This window comes from Genypterus blacodes, unplaced genomic scaffold (genome assembly GCF_046128005.1).
Source record: "Genypterus blacodes isolate CSIRO-AG114 ecotype Tasmania unplaced genomic scaffold, CSIRO-AGI_Gbla_v1 ptg000209l_1, whole genome shotgun sequence".
Taxonomy (NCBI): domain Eukaryota; kingdom Metazoa; phylum Chordata; class Actinopteri; order Ophidiiformes; family Ophidiidae; genus Genypterus; species Genypterus blacodes.
In genome coordinates, this window is record NW_027467008.1 from 771,619 (window position 1) to 790,000 (window position 18,382).

The 18,382-nt window shown below is 49.4% G+C and overlaps 2 protein-coding genes across 2 annotated transcripts in view; one reads left to right on the plus strand and one right to left on the minus strand.

Annotated features, from left to right (window-relative positions):
- Nucleotides 1-5,260: 5,260 nt before the first annotated feature.
- On the minus strand, nt 5,261-7,696 carry foxj1b (forkhead box J1b). Its single transcript, XM_076169705.1, has 2 exons — nt 7,109-7,696; nt 5,261-6,271 (listed from the first exon to the last, which is right to left on the minus strand). The coding sequence occupies exons 1-2, from the start codon at nt 7,694-7,696 to the stop codon at nt 5,399-5,401; spliced, it is 1,461 nt and encodes a 486-aa protein (XP_076025820.1). The 3' UTR covers nt 5,261-5,398.
- A 3,765-nt stretch (nt 7,697-11,461) lies between these two features.
- ubald1a (UBA-like domain containing 1a) overlaps nt 11,462-18,382 on the plus strand; it is a 13,321-nt gene continuing 6,400 nt past the window's right edge. Inside the window, exons 1-2 of the mRNA XM_076169633.1 lie at nt 11,462-11,745; nt 12,334-12,390. Coding sequence (XP_076025748.1) covers nt 11,638-11,745; nt 12,334-12,390 — 165 coding nt within the window. The 5' untranslated portion in view covers nt 11,462-11,637. The remainder of the gene's footprint in view (nt 11,746-12,333; nt 12,391-18,382) is intronic.

Genomic DNA, 18,382 nt, shown 5'->3' on the forward strand with positions numbered 1-18,382 from the left:
CAGATGTGGGGGGAAAGGCTTTGGCGGCGTGGCTACACCCTGCAGCGAGAGTCTGATCCTGAGTGCACTTTGGTCGACTCCAATCTGCATCTCTGGAGGGAATCGTGATAGAAACAGGAAGAGGAGGAGGAGGAGGAGGAGGAGGAGGGGAGAGAGGCTGACATAAGCCACTAGAACAGTGGATGGAGCCTCCGTGCATCTAATTGCCATCTGTGTGCGTGCAGATTCAACCGTGCTCATTTGCACAACTGCATTTGTGTGTGTGTGTTTGTGCCGCATGCCCCGAATTAATTAAATTAGCACATCAAAACTGGAATCTAAATGGCTTCTGTGGGGTTTTAGCCAGCAGATTGAAGGGAGAAGTCTTCGTTTGTGACCGGAATAAAAGCTTTCCTCCACACAAACTCAGCCCCGAGGCTTTTGTGAGGTTAATGTGCAGACAGCCGCCGCTCTTATGGGATTGATCCCGCTCTCACTGAGTGTAAACATGTCCATGTGGGCGCATTATGCACACGGGGTTCGCTGGTGATGATCCCTAATCCCTCTCCCCATACTGCAGCTCAGCCCTTTCACTCTAATTTTCCATCCGCAATTCCTTTCAAAATGGATGCTCCATTAGCATTTCATGCATGAACAAAAGGGCTGTTTAGGTGTGTTTCCTGCCTAAGCTCCGCCCCTTCTCTGGAGCTGTGGAGGCCCCCCCTTATCAATATGTAATGAGGGCTGGGAAACCAGAGCTGGGCGACAGAGGCGACGTCTGGAGAATGTTTGATTTGTTCTCCATTGATCGTCCAGAAGGAAATCTTTCTCTGCTAAATGCTGGATTTCCTTCTTCTCCGAGTCTTTTTGTGCCGGACCGAAGGCTTCTCTCTTTTCTGAGCACTGAGAGGCCGATACTGAACAATTACACGCCAGAAAACCAAAACACACACAGGGAAAGAGCCTCAAACAACTAAGTGTGTGTGTGTGTGTGTGTGTGTGTGTGTGAGAGAGTTAGTGTCAGATGTGATAAATCAAACCTGTGTGATCCATAACTTATCTGTCCTTGTAATCAGAGCTGCTCAGGGGTTCCTCAGGGACCATAAACAGGCTTTGGGTGTCTTCCCACCGCCGCTCTCTGCTTTGTGTCACGGCACAGGATCTAATTAGTAAGCGACCCCCCTGGTGTGTCGTCTATCTGCTCTACTCAATAAAGAGCGGCTCTGTGGCTTCCCCCAATAAACGGGGAGTTGAACCCTCTTTCTGTCTCACACCGGGAGGGGCGCTGCTTCTTTAGCAAAGCCGGTTGACCCTCTTCATGCCCGGCTCTAATCAGGAGCGGTCCAGAGGGTGCCACGCTGGTAATAAAACACCGCACACACCCTCTTCTTGTCTCTTTCTCCATCTTTGCCATCCTTCTGTGTCTCACGCCCATGCAGAGCGGCTCCCGAGGGGCACCGGGGTTGGGGGTTATAAACCATCATAAGCCCGGTTAGGCCGCTCCCGCAGTGACAGCTCGGCTTGTTCCTGCGCCTTTGAGCGGGTCCGCGTGCTGGGCAGGTCCAGCCCCTCGCCCGGCGCGCTGAATAGAACGGCGGGGCTCTGGCTCTGCAGAGATAGTGTTATCTGGGCCGCCACGGGGCTCCCATCACAGCCCTGTGCACACACACTCGGCAGACGGCGCGCATATCAGCACGCATGCAAACAAAGAACGGCGCAGACATTAGGGTCGCAGAATGTGACAGCACACAAACGCACACCGACGCCTCTTTGCCCTTCACCCACTAAACTTGACAGAGACGCTGATTTAAACGCGTTCCTCTCACCGCTCCTGCACGTTCCCCCTCTGCTCGCAGGCCTGTGGTTGGTCTTAGACTTAAACAGTCCCAAAATCACACCGGTGGTCGGTGGTCACACGCCCGGGCCTCGCCGCGCTCCGGTCGCCGTCCCCGCTGTTCTAAGGAATCCGAGTTATTCCCGGAGATCTCCACACATGACCTGCCGCCGCTGGGAGCCAGTGGGACGGGGATAAGCCGCATTTCTCCGCTTTTTCTCCGCTGTTTCAATTAAAAAGAGATTTGAGGTGGAAAAGCACATTTTCATACAGGACGCCAAGCTAAACCCCGACAGGGAAAGGCTGCGAACGTGACGAACGTGGCAAACGTGGCGATCGGGTTGTAGGCCGCGTCGCAGAGCGAGTTAGTCCGACACCATGTAGCTTTGGAGCCGGATGCAGGTCACACACATGGTTACAGGGTCCGTGGGGGTTTGCTTTGATGGTTGGTGGTAAACTTCATGACTTTGACACGACCTCTGGAGGCCTCAGCGATGTCTGGAAGGATCTGTCTCGTTCACCATGAATGTCTTATCGTGTGACTTCCTGTTAAGTCTTTGATTGATCCTTACCTTAACCAACATCTTAACATACGTAGCTCCTTCTTTCTCTTAAATCTCTGTCATTGATTACCAAGCGGGATCAGAAACGTTCAGGTTTTGTCCCTTGCATCGTTGCGTTTTTAGATTCTATTCTTCTGCCTCTAATGCACTGATCTCTCTCTCTCTCTCTCTCTCTCCCTCTCTCTCTCTCTCTCTCTCTGTCTCTCTCTCTCTCTCTCGCTCTTTAACTGTCATTTGGTCCCATTTTCATGCTTTTAATTGTAATTGTTCCGTCTCTTATGTCCTTACAAAGCACCGTGAGTCGCCCTCGTGCCTGATTTGTGCTGTTTCAATGATTTCTCTCCGTCTTTGGCAGAGAAATGAAGACTTGTCAGGTTTCTGTTCATAGCAATCAAACTTTGTTAATTGTGTGTTTTTAACTAATTGAGTTTGACATTTAGATTTGTGTTTGTAATCTGGACCTTTGTGTACTTCTGTCTTTGCTGTGTTGTGTTACTGGATGCATTTCTGCAGCGTTTCCTCTTCTTCTCTTCTCTTCTTCTCACTCTTGAGCTCAGATCCTCATCAAGCTGTATTTGTCTTATTATCACACACACACGGACACGGCAGCATGTTCCATCCAATACCATCCCTTACCACAAATCCCCTTTGTGCTGGAGTTACCATTGTCTCTGAAATTACCATGTGAATGCCTCTTTGATTCAGTCCCAACATAAATGAAACATGATCAGCTTCATTAATGTCTTATTTGTGTTCTGACTCAGGCGTTGCTGTGCATTATACTGTACACATTTATGCTCTTATAGCCACAGAGCCAGCCAGTCAAGCCCTGCTGACTTATAAATAGATCAATAGAGCTTTTATCTCCTGAATGAGCTTCAAACCAAACTGCTCTGCTTCATCATGCTGTCAGGAAGTTTGCATTGGTATTGATCTTTTTTTTTTTTAATTGACACCATTTATTGCATCAAGGCATGATTGCATTTTAACAGCTTAAAAAAGTACAAATGAAAAAAAACAAAACAACAACCAAACAACAAGATCAAAGAGCTCATATCAAATGTGATCCAAACGGTACGATAAGAAAATCTGGCCTTTAAATGTTGAAATCTTGTAGCTTGTTCCCCAGCACGGTTCATCCTTCTCCTATATGCAGATCTGCAGAAACAAACTATACAAAAGAAAAGAAGAAGACATACACCAAAGAAATCAGGGAAGATCAAAGGAAATCCATCACCCAGTGACAGAAAGCAGAGAGTCTATATGTTCCTCACTCACTTATCTTCTCATAAATCAACACAGAAACACAACCAGCTGCATATTCCTCAGCAGAGATTTGGCGGAATACACTCAACAAAATGCCCCGTTAGCATAAATGAAGACAGGAAACGCCAAAGCTTCTTGTCCAGCTGAATTATTGCAGCGCTGAAATCAAAAACAAAGTCAGATAGCGGCAAAAACACATGCACCATTTGCATTATGTCCTTCAAAATGTACATTATTTTAATACGGTAAAAAAAAAGCTAAATAAGAAAGAATGTCGTAAAACTGCTGCCTATCAAAGTGCATAATTTCTGTTCCCATGACAATTTCAGGTCTGCTCCTCTTTTTGCTTTGCAATACATAACTGTAGACAAATGATGATACACTTTAGTGAATATATATATTTATATATATTAAATCAGCTATATAACAAAGTCAGGAGTGGGCGTGAGCGTGAGCTAACCACAGCTTCACATTTAGCTCATCTCCCCTCTTGATGAAACAAATGGGATCAACAATTAAATTATTTCATCATCAGACCACCGAGATGATTGGCTGATTCCAATGCATGAGTGAAGGAGGAGAAGATCAATGCTAACGTAGCAAAAGAGAAGCCTGTGCGTCTTCTATGGACCACCGAGACAGAGAGAGACAGAGAGAGGGTGAGAAAGAGAGAGGGAGTGAGAGACAGAGAGAGAGAAAGAGAGAGAGAGAGAGAGAGAGAGAGAGAGAGAGAGAGAGAGAGAGAAAGTGAGAGTGAGAGAGAGAGAGACAGATACAGAGAGGGAGACAGAGAGAGAGAAACATAGAGAGACAGCTGTTTGAATGGGCGGTGACAATGTTTATCATTTTTATTTCCTTTTCTGCATTGTGTCCCTCCTTCCTGTGGTCTCGTGGCTGTGCTGTGATGAATCAGTGTAAAGCTCTAAACAGCTGCATCTCGTCCTCCAGTCATTCCAGAGCTCCTTCCTCTCTCTTCACCAGCTGCTTCATTTCAGCTCCAGCAACTCCAACTTAAAGGAAAGACATCACTCGTTTGTTCTTCAGCGATCGATTCTTCCATTCACAAGAATCCATTTGCTGCTGTTTCTTCTTCTTCATGCAGAAACGCGAGCTCAGCAGAGTGAAGTCATCCTTCACAGTAAACACAAAACTCTAATTTGGCTCCTTAAAGTTTCTGTGTTTTGTTGTTGTTTCATTGTGTCTGCTTTTAAATGTCTACATGTCAGCATTGCATCGTGTTACAAACTGCTTCCTGTCTATAGCAGGAAGTCATCCATGCTCTCCATTACTGTTACTGTTTCCCAGCCCACACAGGGCCTGACAACAAGGCGAGACGTCTGCAGCCCACACAGAAGAAGAAGAAGGAAGAACAAAACCTAAGAAGACCAATGGAGTCTCTACATGTTTGGGGTCAAGCTTGGTGTTATGATGAGGAGAGACCAAGTCTGAACTCCAAACTATGCAGCCATATTCATACAAAATGGAAAAAGAAGTACAACATGTGATGTCACATGACAGTGACGGACCAACCACAGCCTTGATGTCAGACTACAGGTGGGGAGAATAAGGCTGCAGGCCAACATGTCCACGTCTCTGCAGTAACTTCATGTTTCATGTGATTAAGTTTCTCCAAAACAGCAAAGAAATGCAAACTTGCTGTAAACAGAAGAAACTGGGCCGTGCTAGAAGAGCCTTTTATCCTTTAGGGGTCATCTGGAGTCCGACCAGACGTCAGTGATGGTAGAGGTCACGGGGTTCACATGTAGGACTCCACCCTCTCCCACGGCTGCATCTCTGTGAAGAAGCCCTCGCACAGACCGAAGCCCTGGTCCAGAGTCAGAGGGATCTCCTGCGGCTCCTCTTTGATCTCCCCCCAGGGCTGCAACAACGCCTCCTCTGGCTGCTCCGGGAACAGCGAGGAGGCCTCCTCAAACGGCTGCAGGTGGTGGTGCTGTTGCAGCAGCTGATCCTGATCCAGCTGATGCTGCTGCTGCTGTGACATGTGGAGCTCTCCCATGTTGAGCGAGCACTCGACAGGAGCGCCGCTCATGTCCATGTAGCTGTAGGACTGCTGGTGGTTGAGGGCCTGGGTCTGGCTCATGAGGTCCGCCCCTCCACACCACCTCGTCATCCCCGCAGAGTGCTGCCTCCCCTGCATGGAAACCTCCAACTCGCAGCCCAGGGAGCTCAGCGCCGTGTTGATGTCCAAATCCTCAAAGGTGCTACAATTCCCACTGAGAACATCGTCGAACACAGACCCCAGATCAAAGTCCCCCCTCAGGATGAGATCTTTGTGGGCTTCCGTGGCTAGCAGAGGAGACTCTCTCTCCCTCGCCGCCTTGTTTTTAGTGGGCAGGTGTTTTCGTTTGCTGCCCACTTGATAAGGGAAGCCATTTTGGATGCAGTGATATCCGCTCTCATGGCCCAGGAGCAGTTTGCTCTGTCTGTGGGTGGCGCTGTTGGTGTTGTAGTGGTTAGCAGACATCCTCCTGCGCTTGAAGATGCCGTTGACAAACATGTCAGCATACTGAGGATCAATCTGCCAGAAGCCTCCTTTCCCCGGCTCGTCTTTCTGCCTGGGGACCTTCCTGAAACACTTGTTGAGGGACAGGTTGTGGCGTATGGAGTTCTGTTAGGGAGACAAAGAGAACATGGATCTCTATAGCTTTTCATGTTGGTTGAACAAATTTGAGTTAATCAGGGAAAAAGCGGAATGTGTGTGAGGTTGAAAGGGAGACGGGAAGAGAGAAGGCGAGGGGCGGGGGTGTATTGTTGTTGTTTGTATAGGAAAGCAAATGTACCTAATGAGGCTTTCTAGTAACAGGCAGCTCTGTGCATTTCAAACATGATCAGCTGTGCTTAGCTGCCATCTCTCTCAGGAACCCTCATTAACACAGGCACGCACACACACACACCCACACACACACACAGAGGGAGAGAGAGGCACGGAGAGCACTTTCCTCCAACCCCCACCCAGTCACCATTAAATTCCCCTCACTCTCTTGTAGGAAAATGGAAATTTCAGAGACACAGACATTAAAAACACTTGTCATGCACCAAAGGCTCAGATGAGACTCAGAGAGGGAACAGAAGATGAAATAATAAAGAAATAATGCCTTTAATCTTCTCCTCATCATAAAGAGGTGGTGCTGAGGTGATCTATAGGGGGCGGAGGGGTGCTAAGGTGTTCTATAGGGGGCTGAGGGGTGTTAAGGTGTTCTATAGGGGGTGAGGGGTGTATGATGGGGTCCTATAGAGAGGTGAGGGGTGCTAAGGTGTCCTATAGGGGGTGAGGGGTGCTAAGGTGTCCTATAGAAAGGAGAGGGGTGCTGGTGAGGGGTGCTGTGGTGTCCTATAGAGGTGAGGGGTGCATGATGGTGACACCGGAGTCCCGCTCACTCCTCATCCTCACCTTGCCATTTATCTGACTCATTAATAATAGACAGAGGGTTGGAGGCTCAGTTACCTGCCAGCTGGGCTCAGCGTGTCTGTAGTAGCAGAAATTCTCCGTTATCCAGTTATAGATGGTGGACAGAGTCACTTTGGGCTGCTTGCTGGCCTGCATGGCCATGCAGATGAGCGAGGCGTAGGAGTAAGGAGGCTTGACTTTCGGGTTGCTCTTGTAGTCGACCTCCTCCGGCGGGCTGGCCTGGCCGGGGACGTGCGTGTATCCGCCCCCGGGTTGCGCGCAATTGGCGAACGTCTGGCCCGTGGTGGAGTCGCTGCCGGAGGTGACGGGGCTGCCGAGGTACAGCGGCATCCCGGTGGCGGCGGTGTCTCCGGCGGGAGGGCTGGACGGGGAGTCGGTGCCGCCTCTCGCGAAGCAGAGCCTCTTGAGGTAGAGTTGCTGCTGGGAGGACGGGCAGCCCGGTCCGGTGCCGCTGGGGCGCTCCGGGTCCGCGCTGAGGATGCAGAAATTCTGTAGCCAGTGGAGGCTCGTCAGGCTGTCATCCAGCGGGGCAGAGTCGGTCTGGCTGAGCGGGTCGTCCGGGTAGACCGTCAGCCATTTCCTCTTGAACTTATCGGCAATGTCTGGGCTCGTCAGAACCGGCATCCTGTCTGCGCGCAGTGAAGGAGGAAGATGACCAGAGTCTGCTCAGATCGGCATCTAAACTTTGGTTTAATCTATAAGGCAAAGCAAAAAAACAAAAACAGAATTACACAATGATTATTAGGCTCGTTATTTCGAATTAAGCGCGATACTTAAACTTCAATCATACAGACTTTAAAATCAATCACACACAAATTAAAAATTGTTTGACCAGAACAACCAACAAGCAATGAACCATCCAACAAGTATCCATCCTAACCTCCAGCGCCTTGTGGAGGAGATGCTGTGCTGTGTGTGTGTATGCACCTGTTGCGGTCCGTCCCTGCCTCTCCTCTCCAAGGACTCAGCGGCGCATCAAGTCTCTGCGCAACAAGTGCAGTGGCGGCGGCGGGGGGAGGGCGAGCAGCACGTAGGGTCTCATATGAAAGGAGAGAAGGAGGAGAAAGGCCTCTTAGCATAGATCCATGCGGGCGCAGGCGAGCCGGACTGAGGCTCATCCGAGAGAGCGCAGTGTCAGAAACATGAGAGTGTGCGGAGGTTGTAAAAGAAGTCTCTCATAAAGCCCGAGAGACGGCCCACCTCCGCTTCAGACGCCTGCGGGGGCCTCTGATTGGTCCGCTATCTGCTCCTTCAGGTTCCACTTAAGTGTCTCTCTCTCTCCCTGACACACACACACACGCACGCACGCGAGAGGAGGGGCGCTTGTTGGAAATGACTGTTCACCGAGTGTACACACACACGCACGCACACGCACTCAGCACAGAAGGGGCCGTTTTATCTTGCGTCTCTCCGTCTTTTGCGCTCCGGAAACGAGGCTGGAATGTGAGCGCGTCTCCGCCTCCCCGCCGCGCCGCGCTAGAAAAGACGCGCCACGGGTCCCGCTTGAGGCGCACTTATGCACCTGTAAGGATGAAGGTCACTTTATCTGATAAGTCTGTTTACACTGGCAGTTTGCTCTGAGTGGCGCTGTGAGCACGCAGGCTGCAGGGGCGCAGCGAGGAATCACGCGTCACCTGCAGGAGAAGGATCCTGAGACCCTTAAAGCGTCTGGCACATGGGAGGGAACCTGCAGAGGAACAAGTGTCCCTTAAGCCCCTCAGGTCCCCCTGGTCCCTCCATCGTGGTTCGACCCACTTACTCTCAAATAAAGCAGTTAGTGATTTATTTAAAGTTGTGTGGCTTTCAGTTTCCATTTAAAGCTTCTTATGTTCAGCCATATATGAAGTTACTCACATGCATGCACAGAAAATACAGCGAGTGGCAACATATCAGGCAGAGACACGAGTCTACAAACGCTCTTATGTTATTCATTTATTATACTTTATTGATCCTGTGAGGGGAAATGAATGTAACTCATGGATCCTCTTTCTCTTTCAGGGGCAGTGCGCAGAATGACTTTGGCATTGTGTAAAACGAAATAAACAAAGATTGTAGCGTGGTACGTGCCTGCCACCCAGTGGATCGAGGACGCGTTACAGCTACAGAATAATGTTAAACCACAGTCAGTCATTGGTGCACACAGACCCACTGAGTGAGTACACATCACTGTGCACATATGAAGTGTATGGCCTTCCCATATTACCACCATACTCATATCAGATACAAAGAGAAGATAAACATACCTGGGACAGATGTTTGTTGTTTGCTTTCCCGCTGCCTTTTAGTTTTTTTTAGTGTGTCACATTCATTCATTCATTCATTCTGTCTATAGATATTATACATAGGCAACATAGCTGCTAGATTTGCTCTATAGAAACAAACATCTGGAGGTCAAAGTATGCATACTGAGCATAAACAGTTACCGCTTGGTTTCCTCTTCTTCCAGATTTAAAATCCACCTTACTGGTTACAGAGCCGGGGCAGCGGGCCTGATAGGGGTTGGCGTTCGCCGTACGGTATGAAGGAAGGATGACGCGCAAAACTATCCTGAACAAGAACTCAGCTATGCAAGGCCAGCTGTTGCATCCCTTTCAGGACACTTGATTTTGAAAAAATGCCTCCAGGTTTGTTTAGGTTCCTGACAAAGGGCTTGTTGGTGAGGCAGGCAAATGTTTGAACAGCTGTTCCTATTGTTGCCAGGCTCTCTGCTATCCTTAAAGAGGGACTAACTACACATACAGTACAGCCACAGTGCAGCCACACTAAACTCCAGCGTGCGGAGGAAGACTACACCAGGATGTCCTAACATTAGTGTAGAGCCAAGGGTGAAATGATGGTTAGGAATTCACAAGTCACATTGTTCTGATATATATAATGTAGTAATGTATAAATGGAACATTGTTGATGTAACTTTGCTAGTTTTGATGACATCATTGTTGGTTTAGATTACATCACTAACTAGGATTGCATCATAAGTGAAGGTTCTTTAGTTTGTTAGTATGAATACATCAATATTGTTTATTTAAGTGGCTGTAGATTTTTAATGTGAATTAGCTGTGAGATTATTGCAGACATATAAAGTACATACAAGGTCAAGAAGCACCCAAAGAAAGCTGAGAGACTTCCAGTGTGTCTTGGCCTAAGATATGGCAAATAGATGTAGGTGACGCCAAGACCGTGTGCCAGTTAACAATTGAGGTCAAAGGTCACTCAAAGGTCACCCTAAATAAGCTCTGTTACTGTGTGCCGGAAAGTCTGTGAAACTTTAGCTGACTATGACCTTAATTCACCACCAGGTGTCTCTGTTTTCATCTTTTCTTTTATCCTCGCACAGTTGGAGCAACACACATGCCATTGATAAGAGTGTTTACAGTTTACAGTTACCCACAATTCTGAGCGGTGTGTTGTTGTCAGAACACACTCACACAAACTGCCTCAGGGCAAGTGCTTTATTAATTCAAATTTGAAACAAAAACATTGTTAACTACATGGCATATGCAGAAATTGTTATGAATGTAGAATCAAGGGCCATGATTTGTTTTCAAACACAACCACGTGGCACATCTATGGAATGACATGATCTCAGTGTAATTTTATTTTATTCTATTCTGTTCTATTATTCATTAAAAATAAAGGAAAACTGGGCCTCCACTCTGTTTAATCATTTATGTTTATATGATCGTTAATTCCACTCATTGTGAGTTACAGGCCTATTGAGCGCTTAATTGCGTCTTAATGGCCATCTGGGTGACGCATTATTTATCATCTCCTTTGTGATCGAGTTTCCTCGCGTCTTTTAACATCTTCCCTGCTGTAGTGTCCTTGAGCAACGACAAAAAAAAGGATGTGGGGGTGGCGAGGATGAAAAAGGATCCGTGGTTCCGCCGCAGTCACTGATGACACACAGGGGAGAATGAAACGGTTTGAACAGAAGCAGAAGAAGGCTCTCTGTCCCGGATTTAACTCCGAGCGATGTAATTGGCGATGGTGGATTTGTTTACCATATTTGGCAACATGGTGACACAGCGCGTCTGGGAATTGGACGAGAGGGGCCGTCATTCACAAAAGTCAGCCTTCTGGAGCTTTACAAACAAAGCGGGGGCTCATGGGAGTTGTAGTCCAAAACAAACCCTCTCTGCGACGCCTCGAGGGCAAACGTCCCCCATTTGCAGCGAGATGAGCACCGCGTGGGCCCTACATTTTGAAACGCCCCTTAAATTAACGATTATATCCGATGTAGATCTATTTAAAGATCGAAATAAAGCCACTTTAGACGGTGAAACACGCGCCGATCTCAGAGCCTCGGCTAGCAGCATACAAATCCCACAGACTGTGCTGCCCCGTGATTGGTCAAGACCGCCTGTCAATCGCGACAAACTCCGCCCACCACCGCTCCTACAGTAAATATTTGTGTTTGCTCAACCGGCTGTAATGGTGGACAACTGAGGCAGAGGAACGGAACCGAGCCCGAGTGAAGACAGAGAGGAACCCACGGTCGAAAAGTCTGCTCGAAAGCCACGCCAGCCAGCCAGCCAGCCGCGACTAGGACACGGGCTTCGTCGAAAATGGATGAACTCAAACATCAAGTCATGATTAACCAGTTCGTCCTGACGGCGGGTTGTGCGGCGGACCAGGCGAAGCAGCTCCTGCAGGCGGCACACTGGCAGTTCGAGGTAAGAAAGGAAAGAACAGGGCGACCGGTGAGGCGCCGCGGCGGGGGGGGACGTTAGCTTACACGGCTAATGTTTACGTCCGACCGGCGAGGAGTTTGGTCCGGAGCCTCGTATTAAAGCACCCGGAATCCCCCCTAAACAAAGCTGCTTCAAACGGCATTTAGTCCCGTTTTACTTGACCGGGCTCAGTCCACTTTGAAAGCCGAACTTTTGAGTTTGTGAAAAGTCTTAATTTGTTTGTGTTGTAAGCTAAACAAACGCGGCGGATGTGCTAACAAGCGTCCAGTTCACACATCCAATTAGACTTTACTCCAGATTAAACTCTAATCCGGCACATGACAGCCGCACAGGCGAGGCCGGGGACTGTTGTTATGCAAGAAAGATGATCGCGCAGACTACATGATGTTTAGTCTGCGGTAAACCCGGAATAGATTCGCCAACTCGATGAATTATGTCGGTTTCGTCGTTGTATGAACACACACACCGCTCACACACACGCAAATGAATCCATGTTTAAACCATCTTCCCCATCTTTTCACTATTAAATCATCAAACGCTTCATTTGTCCGTTTGTTTGTTCTCTTCCAGACTGCACTCAGTGCCTTCTTTCAAGAAACAAACATCCCATACGGCCATCATCAAATGGTGAGTTTGAGGAGGAGGAGGAGGGTGATATTATCTGCTCTGTGATGTTTATTCTCCTCTTATTTACACGCCTAAATTCACAGCAGCCTTTACGTAAGAGTACTATGTTGTGTGTGGAGAGGCGGGGGGAAGATAAGCAGCCCAGATGATGATGTACTAACAATAACAAAGCACATGGCGGCCATGTTGTGAGCTTCCAGAAATAAACACAGAGGCAGGCATGCAGCAGAGAGAGAGGGGAAGGGGGGATGTGAGTGTGTGAGAGAGAGAGAGAGAGACTGTAGGTTTATGAAATTCTTCATTCTATCAACTGTCAGCCTGAAGGGAGGGAGGCCCCTTAGTTTCTGGGTAACAGGAGCAAATCCATTTCCAGGAAGAGGACAGCTGCTGCCTCTGACCAACTGCCCCCCTGTTTTGGTTCCTGCTGCAGCCACTCGCACAAGGGGCGGGGGGGGGGGGGCAGAATGTGAGCTGGAAGGCAGTGTGAGACGCTGCACACATGTATACACACACACACACACACATGCACACACAGCGTTTGAACATGGTGGAGCTCTGGCAGTATTTGGGGCTTTAACAGCAGCACAGCCTTTTGTTTGCAGCTGCATGCATGGCAGCATCCAGTAACAGCTGCCCTCTGGAAGAGCCTGACACGGACGTGTGTGTGTGTGTGTGGGGGGGTGAAATTGTCGATCAGTTTCTGGACTCATTGTGAAAGCCGCGTGTGTGTGTGTCGCTTCCCTGATTTTGTGTGACATGGTAAGCATTTTAGGTTTGCGTTTCGAAATGAGAAAGACGGAGAGGATTAGATCTATATCTGGCTGTGTGTGTGTGTGTGTGTGTGTGTTTGTATGATCACAACCTGCTTGGTTGCACAGAAAAGGCTTGAACAGAGCTAATTATTTTTTTTATCACAGCCTTATTGCGACAAACATGGCAGCGCTCCTTTATCAGCTGATCAGTAAATAAAAGCTCCCTCCTTTATTTAGCTCAGGAAACGTCTCACTTTCATTCAGGCTGTAAACATTTAGCCCAGAGCTCTGCTGCTCCGTCTAACAGGGCTGAGCATGATGGCTGCACACGCTGAATAATGGAAGTCTGGCTGTAATGTAGTGTGTGCGTTTGTGTGTTTGTGTGTGCTCTTGCATAATCACACGTCCGGGTTCTCTTTTCTTTGCCAGCACCTGCATGCATCTCTGCGTGTTTGTATACTTTATGCACATTCATTTGTATTTGGTGCTTGCGCAGTCAGGTGTGTGTGTGTGTGTGTGTGTGTGTGTGTGTGTGTGATCCTAACAGCACTACAGTAGGGCAGCATGTCCAGCCTGCCTGCAGCTTATCAGACAAAGGTGCTGGTTAGTGTCCAAATCTAATCCTGTGTGTTCTCTCTGTCTCGCTTTAACTCCCCCGTTGTCTTGCCCTGATTCTCTGGCACAGTGTTGTTAGGTTTGTGTAACTCAGGCCGGAGCGTCGGCGTGTTCTGTTACAGCACACACTGTACCCGCCTTTTAGCTTGCCGTTTTGGCCGGCGGCCTGGCCTCCGTCCCGATGGCCTCGGTGCCCACGGCCTCGGCCCCCATGGCGCCCTCGTCACGTCACCTGCAGACACGTAGCTCTCGGCAGGTTGGGACATCATGTAGGTCAGTCAGTGTTTTGGATAAAGTGCAGCGCAGCCTTTGTGCCATTGTGCAGCTCCACAGACTGTGTGTGTGTGTGTGTGTGTGTGTGTGTGTGTGTGAGGCTGCATGTGGTGCAATAAACCACATGTAAATGTTTAGTCCTGATGGTGTTTAATTGTAGAGAGCCTGTTCAAAGCAAAGCTACAAGCAGAAGAGAGGAGAAATGCTCGGCGCTGTTCTGAACCGAGAGCTCGTCCGGCTCTGACCCGAACCCTGGAGCAGTGAGAAACCTATGAGCCGTCTGAAGTCTGCCTGGGTCATACATCCAAACAGTTGTGTGTTCCATGTGAAGAGGTTTCTCCCCTGTGAGACCCGTTGTGTATGAAAGGCTGCGGTTGATTGGCTCTCTGCTCCTCTCTTGTATCGGTGTAATGCTGTAAACAGAGGGGATTTAACTTTAAGCTCCCCTCATTATTATTTCCTTTTACTGGCAATCCTGCAGCCATGGGAGCGCCTCTGCTCAGGCACGCATTGACCCGTCTCTGTGTGTGTGTGTGTGTGTGTTGGGTCAGTGGGGGCGACTCAGGCCCGTATGGATCCAGTACGCATGAGTCAAAGCTGACATGTGGGCGGCATGAAGGGCGAGAGAAAGGGCCACCGCGTCCGCCTGGCTGAGCTCCACGCTGCTCTGTGTGTCACCCCTCCCAGTCTATATACACAGCCTGCGTCTTCACACACGCTCCGCTCACATAAACGCCGTAACCACAAACATGTTCCCACAGGGCGCCGAGCTCGTCACTGACCCAAAATACTCCCTCTCTCAGGCCGGGGGGGGGCGGGGAGACGGGAGGACGAGGCTCCCTCTCCTTCTCCCCCCCTCTGTCTCTGTAGACATGAAACATCAGGCTGCGGAAGTAAAGTTTTCCATTCTGGGAATTTTTTTTATGACTCCCTGTTCTCATCTGTCTCCATTGATTCAGTAAAGCAGCCCTCTCAGCGGTCACCTCGTGCTCACACACACACACACACACACACACACACACACACACACACACACACACACACACACACACACACACACACACTCAGGCCCTGTGTGCATTCTGCAGCTGGACACAGTAGGAAAGTATCCAGAGCCCATATGGACACGAACCTAACATGATCTGGATCAGGGGCAGGGGGGTCCAGACAGCTGGGAGTCTACTTCTTTAACGTACACAAAGACATTTCAGTGGACAGACATTTCATTTGTATGTTTACGCTTTGGCGCTTTGGAATATGTCTTCAGTCGATACAGTAACTAAAGGCTGGACAGCAGAGAGGCGTTATCTATCTGCAGTGTAGTGTATTAAAGTCCAAGGTGACACACACAGCTCAGCCCTCTGCTAAACTCAAATACTGACGGCTAAATGAAATGAGTCATCTGGGAGCAAAATCACTGCAAATTGTGTTTTTGTGTCCAAAAGAGAACTTTCTGAACCGTTTACAGCTCAGATCCACTTTCCCGTAAGTGTCAGAAAGTACAGGAGTGTGTGTGTGTGTGTGTGTGTGTGTGTGTGTGTGTGCCGTTCACTGGGCGTCTGTGTCAATAAGGAAGAGTCCCTATCTAGTGTGAGTGAGTGTGTAACACGTCTGTCTGCGTGTGCGGCCACACTGGAGTGAATGAATCCTCATGTGACCACAGAACAGGAAGTGGCAGCGCCGGCAGACTTCCACTGCTGTGAGGGAACATGTGACTCTGACATGTGACTGTGCTGGGGAACAAGGCAACTAAGCCGCAAAGCCTGGTGTGTGTGTGTGTGTGTGTGTGTGTGTGTGTGTGTGTGTGTGTGTGTGTGTGTGTGTGTGTGTGTGTGTGTGTGTGTGTGTGTGTGTGTGTGTGTGTGTGTGTGTGTGTGTGTGTGTGTGTGTGTGTGTGTGTGTGTGTGTGTGTGTGTGTGTGTGTGTGTGTGTGTGTGTGTGTGTGTGTGTGTGTGTGTGTGAGACACTACTTCCTGAGTTATGTCCATTCAGGAAAAGCTGTCAGGTCCTTTGTATGAATGACGTCGTGGTTTGTAAAAGTAGCCCCGGCAAGAAATCTCTCACTTTAGTCTTTCACTCTCTATGTTCACTCCTGCTTACACACACACACACACACACACACACACACAGCCCCCCTCTGCCTGAACAATGCTGGTTTTATTGACCCGGGATCGTAATTAATGTCTGACATCACGCAGCAGATGAGTGGGTGTGGCTTAGTGAAAGAGGGGAGGGGTTTAGCTCTGATGGGGCTGCGTCATGGCGATCAAAGCAGGCGTGAGGTTGTTTTAGAGGCTTCTTCTGTGTTCATCTGCCCCGTTCATCGTTGTGGGAACATAAGCCGGGCAGGAAGTGAGTCAGGTACGGCGTTGGGTCAGCGGGTTGGGGCGGGGCAGGGGGCGGAGCCTGAGACGTGTTTGAGTGGAAGATGCAAGAAGTGAGTGAGAGAGAGCGGCTTTGTGTCGCTGCGACAACAGAGACAAGGCCGAGTCTGTCTGAGCACACACACCTTTATTCAGTTCACAATGAGGTGAAGCCCAGTTTGGTGTGTGTGTGTGTGTGTTGAGTAATTCCATAGGCGTTTATACAGAAATGTCTCAGGTTTCAGTTCATCGTGTGTGTGTGTGTGTGTGTGTGTGTGTGTGTGTGTGTGTGTGTGTGTGTGTGTGTGTGTGTGTGTGTGTGTGTGTGTGTGTGTGTGTGTGTGTGTGTGTGTGTGTGTGTGTGTGTGTGTGTGTGTGTGTGTGTGTGTGTGTGTGTGTGTGTGTGTGTGTGTGTGTGTGATGCAGCCATGCCAACCAGTGAGCCACATCTGAAGGGGCTTGGCCTGTGCACTGCATGTTCCAGCGTGTTGCCCTGCATGTTTCCAGGAGGGAAGACTTCCCAGAACCCTAACCACACACTCAAACACACACACACACACACTGTCTCTCACACGCACACACACAGGAACTCTGGCTCAAGGGACGCAGGGAATGGTAATCCATGTGGGATGGCGAGCACCAGATGTGTTTATGAGCGGTGCAGTTGTATTGGGTTTCACACCGAGTCCTGAAGTCACTGAGTGCACTCGCAGTCACATCAGGGTCCGTGTGTGTGTGTGTGTGTGTGTGTGTGTGTGTGTGTGTGTGTGTGTGTGTGTGACACATTGTATGTAGCATAAAGCCGACACTGTTACTCTGTGTCGTTTGTCCTCCTGTTAGCTGCAGCGTAGCAGGCAGGACGCTCACTTGATCGTCTTCCATCCTCCCTCCCTTCCTCCTTCCTCACTCACACTGATTTACATCGGGTTTGTCGTAGACGCCTCGCCAAAAGTGAACTGGCATCACTGCGGCTCGCCCTTTACACAAAAAATGGCAATACGGTTTGTTTACAGATTAGTTTGCTTAGTAAACTAGAGATGGTTTGAAGCCGTCTGCCTTCAGATTGATTCCAAGTTGAGCCACCGTGTTCATTTGTCCTTTCGAGTCTTTGATTGAGCACTTATGAACTGTAGAGACTACGATGCCTGCTTTGACCTTTGACCCGGTCGATTCTGTTGGCAGCTCAGAGGCCAAACTCCTTTTTCTGGGCTGGACGCTGTTGTTTTGGGCAGTGCAGTGTTTTTACAGTCAGTCACACAGATAGAATGGCACACACACACACACACACACACACACACACACACACACACACACACTTTGTCGTCTGCCTAAAGCTTCTTTCCATTTCTTGCTCTGTCTCTCTGTTTCAAAAACACAGCACAGAAACCAAAGCACAGCTCGGCTAATGATCAACCCTGTGTGTGTGTGTGTGTGTGTGTGTGTGTGTGTGTGTGTGTGTGTGTGTGTGTGTGTGTGTGTGTATGGGCGTGGGCTCAGCTGCTGTAAGCTGGAGTGAGTGAGGGGGGTCAGCGTTGGGGGGGGGGGGGCGGGGGTCTCTTGAATGGACAGAAAGGTTGAGCAGCAGCTGTCGCCCGTCTTTATTTAGTTTGGGAAGTAAACACATCGTCGTGACAACCAGCCGCTCCCACGAGGTCCCGACTCCGAGCGGCTCAGCGAACGCATCACAAAACATTCACTGGTCTGGCTCCGGTGGAAACTCGTCTCGGATCCCCGTCGGGTGGCGTGCGGAGACGCTCCCGTGTCCAAACAGAGCGGCGAGCTGGAGTGACGTCTGCAGTGTGTTAGAGGTTCACGTTGTCCCTCACGCTGCTGCAGACGCACCGTGGAGCGCCGCTGATCACTTAGTAGGTCACGGCTGCTCTGGGACCAGACTGCAGAGCTGCACCGAAACAACAAGCCTGCACCACAGAAGGCCTCCGTCCTGGCCTGCAGCTCTGCCCTGCTCTGCCCTGCTCTGCTCTGCTCTGC